The following is an 11,654-nucleotide window of genomic DNA, read 5'->3' on the forward strand; positions in this document are numbered from 1 at the left end:
TTATGTGGATGAAAAAGTTAGTGTTTCTACAAGTCAGCTACAGCTTGTAACTTCCAGACAGGTCTTAAGGAGAATGGGCACGTGCTCAATATGCTAAACATGTATTTAACTATGTGTAGCCATGACTTAACTGCACCTTCCGTGCAATGACTTGTTTATATTGTATTTACATTTCAGTGTATAGTATATAGAGCAATAGTTATATTCCAATCAATTTATTTTATATGGTAAAAATGAGAACGTAAGCCATTTTTCAGTAACAGTGCACTGTGACACCTGTGTATTTTTATGTCTGATTTTGTAAGCAAGTAGATTAAGTGAGGTGAAACTTGGGGGTATGCAAGACAAATCAGACTCCTGAAAGGGGTACAGTAGCCTGGAAAGCTTGAGACGCCACTGCCTTAGAATGTTCCAAAATAGAGTTATAACTTGGTTTTCCTACCGTACTGTTGGAAGAAGCATACTACACTTTGCCACTAGATGGCATATGCCTGAAGTAGTTTTGAGCCACTTTCCTTCCTGTAGACAGCATTTAATTCAGCATGGACATGAATGGCTAGACACTGTGGCCATCTCTTTTGGAGGAAGGCATGAGCTACAAAATCAAGGAGGGACTGATATTTTGTTTGTGCCCAATTTATAACGTTAAATGTAAGGAACTAAATAATAATGTCAGGAAACACTAATTAAAAACCTGTAAATCAAAGGGAGTTGTGAATGTTCAATACTTCTCCAGATTAGGCTTGAAGTGATTTATTAACAATTAGGTCTTTTCAGTGAGGGGAAGGAAGGTAACTTGATGAGTTTCCCCTATTTCACTGCCTCTCATGTGAAAGCCATATACTGCAGTGACCTTTGAGCCAGAATGGAAGGACAAAGGGGCATCATTTCAAAAACATGTTACAGAATACAGGGGCAAAAGAACTTCCCCTCCTTACTCGGTGTGTCACATTAGACTATTCCATTTAATTTTCTCTATGGTTACATGAACAATTCCCTTCTCAAGCAGATAAGATTCAGGTGAAAAAGAAGCAGTCACCACATGGCCTCTAAAACACATTCTTTTCCTTTTAAAAAACCCTATTTCTCCTACCCTCCCCAAAATTAAATTCTGTGGAATGGTAAAGATCAGAACTGGGTGTGACAAGGGGATGAAGGCCACTTATGAGAGTGAGACACAGAGCTCACACCTCGATTTAGAACCTCCAATAATCAAGCAGGTTTGTCACTTTTTTTTCCAGGCATGTCTACACTCATATACCCCACCAAAAACATGTGAAACAGAACAAGTAAGTTTAACTTACCCACTTGCAAGTATTTTGTGAGCCAGATCCTATAGTTACCCTCCTCCCCATCATGCTGCTATTTATTATAGAAGTGCAGTACATCCATATATATATATATATATATGGAAATAAGTTGCCAGTAGATAGAGCTCCAGAGCATGTAACAGATGATGGGTTTTGCAGGAACAAGAATACTGCAAATGGCTTCCAATGACTGCTCTTGTCAGCGTTGCAAACTCGCAACATTTTATCATTAGTCTCTCACGATATTTAGTTGACAATACATAGCTCTTATATGAACATGTAACGGTTTCATTTTTAAAAGTTTCTGGTCCTCCTGGCTGCAGGAAAAACTGCAATATGTTAACAAAAAGGCTGAAACATCAGAAAGCAAATAAAAAAGACCTAGCATTACTCTTCAAAATCTCCTGATTTGTTGCAGCCTGATTCATGATTGCTGAATGCTTGTGGCTGACAACACTGCCATCTCTGAACACCAGACTTCTCCCTCTCTAAATCTTCACTATTTTCCTAGAACAACTGCCTTCATGTCTCCATTTTCCTCTTTGGCACAAACTCTTGTGTTTGACCATTTTCCCTGAGTTCAGCAGTTCCACCATACTACGGAATGCTCTGTGAGCTGCTCCTGCTGTGTCTGACTGGAGCAAAGCATTTTGGGAAGAATACGCTTCTTCAAAACAGGCAAGCATTAGGAGGAAATTAAATGCATTCAAGAGCTCTAAGGACATTACTGATGCTGCAGGCCAGGAAACAGTCAACAGATATCAAGTTAATAAAAAGTCTTCACATTCAATATCTCGAGCTTAATATTAAATGGCCGTTCATTTCTGCAGAGTGACCCTAAAAAAGGGGTTTATGGGATTCCATGCTGGTTTCTTTTCAGTGTCTCCCATATCAAGTACATCCATTAATGGATGCAGGACTGTGTGAAAGGTTTGTAAACTTAAATAGACCCATCCTGAGTTTAATTTGTAACAAACAAGACTCAAAAGCAACCAGGTTTTTTCTTCCTTCCACATGGCTGGTGAGACAAAGGCAGATAGGAGACTAAGGGAGTTAGCCAGTGGATATTCTACACAGAAGCACTCATTATGGGAGGAAAATGGCATGTCACCAACACCACTGCTAGCTCTTCATCTGCCTGTGGGATCCCCCACCAGACAGGCATCTTGACCCTAGAGGCTTCCACCCTAGGCCAGCGGTGGGCAAACTACGGATTAAGTTGTAATTAAGTAGATTAAGCAAAATAAGAGCACCACATGTCTAAAACGCAGACAGACACAGAATTGGTAAATAAGTTGCCACAGGAACAAAAGGTAAGAGGGAAAAAAAGAGTTCAGGCGAGGTGGCAGTTTCTCAAGGAGATGCCATTACAGGCACAACTGCAAGCTATACGGATACGAAGAAGAGATAGGAAGAATAAGAACAGACCAATATGGCTCCATCAAAAAGTGGAAACATGGATAAATTGCTAAGGAGAAATGCAGAAGAATAGCTCGAGCAATTAGGGATAAAATCAGAAAGACTAAGGCACGCAACGAGTTAAACCTAGCAAGGGACATAAAAGGCAATAAAAGAGTTTCTTTAAATACATTAGGAGCAAGAGAAAGATGCAGGAAAGAGTAGCTCCTCTACTTAGTGAGGAAGAAACGCTAATACCTGATGCTATCAAGAAGGCAAAAGATGTTTAATGCCTATTTTACTTCAGGTCTTAAAAAAAAAAAAAAAGTAAATGTTGACCCGATGCTAATATTAACTGTGTGAAGTAACAAGGAAGGAAGAAGTTCAAGCCAAAATAGAGAATGAACTACTTAAGGAACTAGCTGATGCCATCTTGGAATTGATAGCAGTTATCTTTGAGAACTCTCAGAGGACGGGTGAGATCCCAGATAACTGAAGACAGGCAGACATAGTGCCTTTCTTTAAAAGGGGAACAAAGAGGACCTGGAAATGTATACAGTAGTGAGCTTAACTTCAGTACCCAGAAAGATACTGGAACAAATTATTAAACAATAATTTGTAAGCACCTAAAGGATAACAAGGTTTTAATGAATAGACATCATGGATTTGTCAAGAACAAATCATGCCAAACTATCCTAATTTCTTTCGTTGGCAGGCGTACTGGCCTAGTGCATGGGGGAAGCAGTAGATATGTTTTGATTTTAGTAAGGCTTTTGACACAGTCTCACATCTCATAAGCTAAGTATGGAAATGCGGTCTAGATGAAACTACTATAAAGGTGGGTGCACAACTGGCTGAAAGACCATACTAAAAGAGCTATTATCAATCGTTTGCTATCAAACTGGGAGGACGACATCTGTAGTAGGGGGTCAGTCCTGGGTCTGGTACTATTCAATAATTTCATTAAGTGACTTGGATATCAGAGTGGAGAGTATGCTTATAAAACTTGCAGATGACACCAAACCGGGAAGGGTTGCAAGCACTTGGGAGCGCAGAAGTACTGATCTTCACAAATTGGAGAATTGGTCTGAATTCAACAAGATTAAATTCAATAAAAACCAAGGGGAAAAAAAAATCAAATGCACAACTACACAAGGAGAAATAACTGGCTAGATAGCAGTACTGCTGTAGAGTATCTGGGGGTAATGATGATCACAACTTCAATGAGTCAACAATGTGATGCAATTGCAAAAAAAGGCAAATTTTTGTATTGTAAGGTGTATTAACAGGAATATTGGATGTAAGACATGGGGAACGGGGGTAATTATCCCGCTCTACTCAGCATTGGTAAGGCCTCTGATGGACTACTGTGTGCAATTCTGGGTGGAAAGATGTGGACAAATTGCAGAGAGTCAAGGAGAGCAACAACAACAACAGAGGGTAAAAGGTTTAGAAAACCTGACCTATGAGGAAAGGTTAAAAAACTGGACTTGTTTCTCGTTTGAGAAAAGACGACTGCGGTGGGAGCAGGGGGAGACTTGATAACAGTGTTCAAAATATGTTCAAGGGCTGTTATAAAGAAGACAGTGATCAATTGTTCTCCATGTCCACTGAAGGTAGGACACATAGTAATGGGCGCAATCCGCAGTTTGGGAGATTTAGGTTCGATATTAGAAAAGAGTTAAACACTGGAATAGGCTTCCAAGGGAGGTTGTGGAATCCTGGTCATCTGCCGTTTTTAAAAAACAGATTAGACAAAACACCTGTCCGGAATGATCTAGGTTTACTTGGTCCTGCCTCAGAGCAGCAGGCTTGACATGATGACTTCTGAAGGTCCCTTCCAGCCCTACATTTCTAGGATTACTCCAGGCGGCAAACCCTTTACACAGCCAGTGTCACTGCCAAAACTGAAGCTTTTTCTAATATCATTCATGGCTCTGAACTGTTTGCTAACACTGTAACATGATCTATGTTCTTACCACTTGCTGCACGTTCTGTGCCACTGAGAGAAATTCTCTTGACTCCTTCTGCCTATATTCCGGGAGAAAGTCTATGTTGGTGACACGAAATAATCCAACAAAATACAAGGCATCTTTGTTTTCTGCTTCAACTGCAAAATAGTTAGAGGAAGGTTAATTTCTTTTTTAAAATCCTTTTTTAATAGCAACTCAGCTAGGGGAAGTATGTAACCCACACACCTTCTGGATATAGTGTTCTGTCTCATCTAGTGGCACCAAGACCAGTTAAAGAGAGATAAAATGAGTCTGCTCTAGAGCCTTAGCTAACACGCAGTTGGCTTTTAGCTCATGCACTAAGCTTCAGAGGTCTCCGGTTCGATCCTGCCCGCCGATGACCGGGGTCTGTCGGTGTTATACGAGCATTCAAGTTAGCATGGTTAGCCACCATGAGGAGAGAATGCTTTGCATCTCTATAAAGTGATCACTTGAAATGGCTGATGCTTGGAGCTGCAATGAGTTATTCCAGCAACAGTCATGTTCAACACTGAGCTAAAGCAAAAGTCACTGTGATGCAGGTTCCAAGGGTACATCTACACTGCAATTAGACACCTGCAGCTGGCCCATGCCAGCTGACTTGGGCTCGCACAAAGAGGCATTTCATTGTGGTGTAGAAGTTCAGGCTTGGGCTGCAGCCCAAGCTCTGGGAGCCTTCCACCTCGCAGGGTCCTACAACCTGGGCTCCAGCCTGAGCCAGAACATCTACACACAATTAAATGCCCCTTTGTTCAAGCCTGGCAAGCCCAACTCAGTGCAGACATACCATAAGGGACAAAGAAAAGCATCCTAAAAGACCGTCGTGAATCAATTCATGTGCAATGCAGGAAGAGACATCGAATCAACTGAGGCCCTAAAAGCAATTTACTGAGTGCCTTCAATAACATACTGATGTGTGAAATATGCATGAGCTTTCAGTAACTCACCAATGAAGAGCCACAGTAAGGTCCAAGTTATAACACCTATCACAAACAGCACCAGCGTAAAAAGAATTATTTTATTTTGGAAATTCCATATTGTTCTCTTTACTTTCCTCTTAGATTTGGATTTGCCATGGTTTTTCCTTGGAAGTATCTTCTTTGCCAACTTCTCTTCTGCATTTACTATTTGGATTGAAATATTTGATACCTAACAAACAAATAAAATCAATGTACAGTGAGCCACGGGGAACATTTCAAACAGCGCTTCAGCGAACCTGCACCCAGAAGAGAGGAAATTTTTCTTTTTACATTTCCCCCCGAAGTTACTATACAAACCCATTTTATTATTAAGTCAGCACTATATCTAGGAACCTCCCCTCACCCCCCACCTCCCACATGGTGTGGAGCCCAGTTGTGCTAAGCACATACAAACACAACAAAAAAGATGGTTCCAAACAATTTACAATCTAAACTGTATGTATGCAACCCACACTGCATTTGTGCATGACCAGCCCCACATGGGGGTGGTGGGGGAAGTATCATTTTGGCAGGAACAGAAAAGTAAAGAGACAGCAGCTACTGCAGCTTAGGGTAGTAGTAATAAAAAAGCATCATGAACAATGTCGCCTATCACAGTGCAATGGTGGATAGAGCTGTGAGAAAGCAAGTTTTGCTTTGAGAATTCTTTGCTGACCAATTCTATTTTGGGGTGGAGCTTAGCAAATAGGTATCAGGAAATCCTTTCCAGTCCCTCGCAGTATTGGTTATGTCCTTACCTTTTTGTATATTTCAGCAGACAAGCAATAGAATACAAAGAGCGGGAGAAGGCAGAGTGGAAGCTCAGTTAGGAGGCATTAGGGCAAATTGGGGCAGAGAAGGAGGTTGGAGTACAAACTAAATTTTTCCCCTCCAGAAACTGCCTTTCATCAGAAAAAACCATTTTGGGAAGAAATACTATGTATTTTCCTTGTTGCAAATCCAGAAAGGTTCACACTGGTTCTATCATCAACAGAGGTTTGTTTTTCTGTGCAGCTCTGGTTAAGAGCAGCATGCACATCTGTAGCTTAACCACCAGCCTAAGCCAGACTTAATTGGCTTTTCTCTTACAAAAGCAGCTGTATATTAACTTCCCTAATATAGTACTCCTTTTAAGAGAAGGGCTCTTGCCATCATTACAGAAGGAACAGATATAATACAATACAAGATCCAGAAAATCGACAACAGTCAGATAGGACGGGCAGTTCTCACATGCCCCCTAGCCTCTTAGGCCATCTTTAACTTTGTTTACCACAGACGTAGCAAAATAGGAAGGTATGAAATGCCTGTATTTAACCATTAAACATCTAGCATCGAACCAGTCTATGTCATGTCAGTTTCTAAATAATTAGCAATTTTCTATACCCTTATGGAAAAGCACTACAGACTTAACAGGCATCATCTCTTTCTTTAAGGTATCCTATTGAATACAGTAATCGAGAAAGCTTAAAAATAGAAAAAGGATATTGTTGTCTATTTGACAGCTGCAGTCAAAAGTTTTCAAGGAACTAGTAAATGTGGGTGTCCAACATGACAGCTGAAGGACCCTATCTTCAGAAAACACTTAGGACCCATCCTCTTTTTAATAAAAGAGTCAGGCTCTTTTAAGATATCAAATAGGACACCCAAAAGTCACTAATTGCACGTACAGGTCAAGATTAATTTCTATAGAAGCTGAGCCATCTTGTTCCTATTCATTTCTTTCGGGTCTAACTGCAAAGACGGGCAGGTTTAAAAGAATTTTAGTGTAGGAAGGAGATGCACATACTCCCTCAAACTACAGGAATGCATGATGGCTGCCTAGTACTTGCATTGTTAATGAGTGCATGTGTAAATTCATACTTCAGATTTGATCAGTCTGTTAGCTACCATCATTTTATCTGGGAGAAAGAAAAAAGAACTTAATGTATCAAGCCTTTTGTGCATGGCAAGCTTTTGTGCATAATGCCGGAGCACCAAGTTGATGATAGCAGTGCTAATGGCTAAGCTGTATATTTACAAAATGATTTACTGAGAAGAGGTATTTAGTTTAACCCAAAACATTTCATAGTAATAGAAGCATTAAGAGTTTAAAACATCATGGATTAGGTTTTCTATTTTATTCAAACCATGCATCTTTCTCCTGCTTCTGGTCAATTTTTGCACTATATAATGCAGTTCAGCTAATAAAGCAATTTAAGTATCACAATACACTAAATTATTTAATGACTCCTCATTCTTTCTGCCACATGTAATCTCCAATGCAGTGATAGCCTTAGTTATACATTTGAAAGGTAGCTATACTTAGTTTAATGCTGGATTTCTTTCCTGGAAATAGATTTCTTAGCAGAAATCTGCTCCTTGTCATGAAACCAGTCTATCCCTTCCATTTTGTCACACTGACATTTGACATTTCAATTCTGTTAGTAAATGCTCATTGCAATGCATCAGAAGACGCACGAATAGACTGAATTTTTAACTCAAAGCGATAAAACAAAATTAACAATAAAAATTTAGAGGTTGTCAATTTATGAATAGGTTTAACCCTCTATGCACAGTGCACAGGTCTAGTACAATAGTGGAGGGCACTTAAATCACCTACTTACACTTAGGTCATCTTCAGGTTTGGCGGACGTGTGACTGTTCTGTTCATCCATTCTGGAGACTTACTTGTCAAGTTCACATCAGGTTTAAAAGAGACGCTGCACCTATTCCTAGGCCTTATTCCCAGCTCCGTTCCAAGGAGAACTGGTACTCGTATCCAGGACAACTTGTTAAGGAAGGCATCAATTTACATTCATGAATTTCCAATTGTAATTTCATCTGCCTTGTTGCTCTGTTGTGATCATTAAAAGGACACTATCAAGTAACTTTAGCCCCCAAATGTTTGGGACCGGAGGTGGGGGAGGGTGGTGCCTGTTGTTTTTTGGTGTGTTTTTTTTTTATAGAGTTTTAACAGACTCCTGCAGCATGTTAATGCACCAAAATCAGACTATTGGCATTAACTGAATAAGAATTAGAAACAAACAGACTTAACTAGCTGCAATGGAGAGAGCAAGAAATGAACAGATGGGTAAGTTACATCACTTAAGATAAAGAAATTCTTTCAAAAGTATGAAGGGCTATTAGTAACAGGTAAGGATTTTTATTGACAAAAATTTGACTATAGTTTCTAAAAGCAAGTCAAATAAATAAGTACTTTGGGTTGGTTTTTTTTTAACATGCATTTTGTTTTGTACTGTGATATACAAATAAGTTGATCCAAGTAAGCCTCAAGTATCTTATATTGTTAAATAAAGCATCCTAAGAATTGGGATTTTTAAAAGTCTCTTCAGGGATAATTTTTTTAATATATATTTTATATATTAAATTGGGTGAACGGCTTCAGCCAAAAAATGATAATAATAATAATTTTTTTGAAAAAAATTTAAACTATTCATTTCAGTCCTTTTTAAAACAGCTGCTCACTTAAAAAAAAACACCCTAATTTTTTCAAGAAAGCAAAAAATGCGGGGGGGCAGGAGGGGAGATGACACAAACCTGAAATGAAAAGCTGATAAAACATGTAAGAAAAGAAAAACTGAAAGAAAAGAAAAAAGAAAAGAAAAGTAGTTTTGGTTTGAAGCAAACTGATTTTTTTGCCCCTGATTCTTCAGTTCAGCCTCCCCAAAACCAACACATACAAAAAAGGGGCAATTATTCATTAAGCTCTAAAAAGACTAGTACCCCAGACAGTGGATGGGTAAGGAAGAGCTAAGAATTTGACAGACTTCTAACAACAGTCATGCAGAAAAGAGTTCCCTAGGCAGGGACAATGGATCAGACGAACAATCTGTCTAGTCCAGTACACTGTTTCAGGCAGTAACCAGTACTAGATGATTCAGAAGAAAGTGTACAATGTCCCTAAAAGTAAGTTTCTTCCCACATCTGTCTGATAGGAATTGGCTTATGCCCTGAAGCAGAAATATTGTGTTTGCTTTCTGTTCATTTTCGGCTTAACGTACCCATAGTTGCTTTCACCCATGTAAATTGAAAATGTAAAATCTTGGCCTCAATTATGCCTAGGTAACCTAGAAAAACCTTATGGCTTATTACTGCAAACAGGAAGGATGAAGATAAAACCCAATTAAGACTGTTTTCAGAGGTGAAAGTAAGCCGATATGGTAAGAAAGTGTCAACCATACTGGCTGGGCTGCTGATGGGCGGGTGGGGTGCAAAAGGAGAAGCTGCCCTGGGACTCTGGCAGCGATTTAAAGGGCCTGGGGCTCCCAGCCGTCGCTGCTGCTACCGCACCTGGAGCCGGAGCCCCGGGCGACGCAGGCCAGGCAGCGCTGAAAGGCTGGCTGAGGGATTTTGGCCCCAGCCCTGCCCCTTCCGCCTTGCCCAGGACCCCAGCCATCCTGTGTACCAGTAAGTCATTTAAGTTACTTTCACGCCCGGCTATTTAGATATTTTAAGTCCTCCAGGGAAGAAGCCATCTCTTACAACGTAGTTGTACAACTCCTAGCCTGTTTAACTCCTGATCCACACCTCCAGGAGCTACTAGAATATAAACAATATATTGAAGAGTGAGTCCCACAGATCAATGATACACTGTCAATGTTTTCAGTATTTTGGACACACCTGTTCCTGTGTGTATTTTACAAGCGTCAAGAACCGTGACAAAAGAACCACTTGTTTTATATTTGAGGCAAAGACAGCCAACTAAAGTTGCAAGTGAAACTAAATGAGGCCAGGTCAAGAAGTGTACCAATATTGGTTTGTTTCTGACTTCCAATCTCCCCTACCTCTTGGAAATATTGTGAAGTATTCTAATTACATTCTACACCTTGTATGAAAACCATACAGCTTATTTTCAATTTTACTGTTGAATCCAGTAGTTGTATGGGAGCCTCAAAATAATAGAATCTCCTTCTCTTCCACTTAAGCTCTAAGTTAACTTGTCACTTTTCTTACTTAAGAAGATGCATGACTTCTCCCCAAAGACCGTTGATGAAACGAAATATATTCTGATAGACAACACCATCTTGACAACTGGCATCTGCAATGAAAAGCTATCGATCCCTTGTCAAAGAGATCCAGACCCTACGCCAACAGTTGACAGAATGCACAGTCTGAAATAAAGCAGCCGGCTTGCACTGCAGTTTCCCTGAGTGCTAATAGAGCAATTAACTCCGCTTGCACAGACTTAAAACTCAGTTTGGTTATTTGTATCCCACCATCATTTTCAATTAATGCAGAAAGGGTAAGCGAGCACATCTCCTAACGAAGCGCCCATTCATCTCTTTGTGACATTCTAAGGACAGACGTAATCAGTTAATATTTATGCATCACTTACCTCATATTGCACCCACCAGCTGATTTTATTCTTGATTTCTCTGTTACGCATATGAAGTTACATATTTTCAACTGACTAGGTGCAGCAAAGCGAGCAATAACTTGAGCGAAAATGATTGGACATAAAGAAAGCAAAATTCTGTCCTGTACAGGGTCTGAGAGCTCATCTGAACCCTGGTGTAGTCACAACATTATACCTGTGTGTGATGGGGCGCCTTCCCCACACTGCCAGAAAAGGGGTTAAAAGCAGCCCTAGGGAGGCTGCGCAGGAGGCAGCCAGTCACAGAAGGGCTTATAGGAGCAGCCAATCAGGGCCAGGCTGGCCCATAAAAGAAGGGCTGCAGAACAGAGTAGTTTCAGTCACTCCCTGGAGCTTGAAAAGGGAGGAGGACTGGCTGCCTTGCAGGCGAAGGACAGCAAGCACCCTGGACCAAGCAGTGCGGCAGGCAGAGACCCAGAGAGCTAAAGGCAGCTCCTGGGATCTGCAGACTGAGACCCTAATGTTAGGGGGCTTATTCTTTCACCCACTTACTTCCCTGGTCCTTCTCGCATGAACAGAGAGCAACAATACCCGAAGTCCAAAGGTGCAAACAATTCGATGTTTATTGGGGTGAACTTCCAGCAAGCATGATTCCAGTTTCCTTCCTTAGTATCCTCCTTCC

At 40.5% G+C, this 11,654-nt stretch overlaps 1 protein-coding gene across 1 annotated transcript in view; it reads right to left on the minus strand.

Moving 5' to 3' along the window:
• The window catches only part of TMPRSS7 (transmembrane serine protease 7), a 48,374-nt gene extending 39,770 nt beyond the window's left edge, over nucleotides 1–8,604 (minus strand). Inside the window, exons 1-3 of the mRNA XM_074947073.1 lie at nucleotides 8,262–8,604; nucleotides 5,647–5,848; nucleotides 4,688–4,818 (exon numbers count right to left, since the gene is read on the minus strand). Coding sequence (XP_074803174.1) covers nucleotides 4,688–4,818; nucleotides 5,647–5,848; nucleotides 8,262–8,312 — 384 coding nt within the window. The 5' untranslated portion in view covers nucleotides 8,313–8,604. The remainder of the gene's footprint in view (nucleotides 1–4,687; nucleotides 4,819–5,646; nucleotides 5,849–8,261) is intronic.
• Between the last annotated feature and the right edge of the window lie 3,050 nt (nucleotides 8,605–11,654).

This window comes from Natator depressus, chromosome 1 (assembly GCF_965152275.1).
Source record: "Natator depressus isolate rNatDep1 chromosome 1, rNatDep2.hap1, whole genome shotgun sequence".
NCBI classification, from domain to species: Eukaryota; Metazoa; Chordata; order Testudines; family Cheloniidae; genus Natator; species Natator depressus.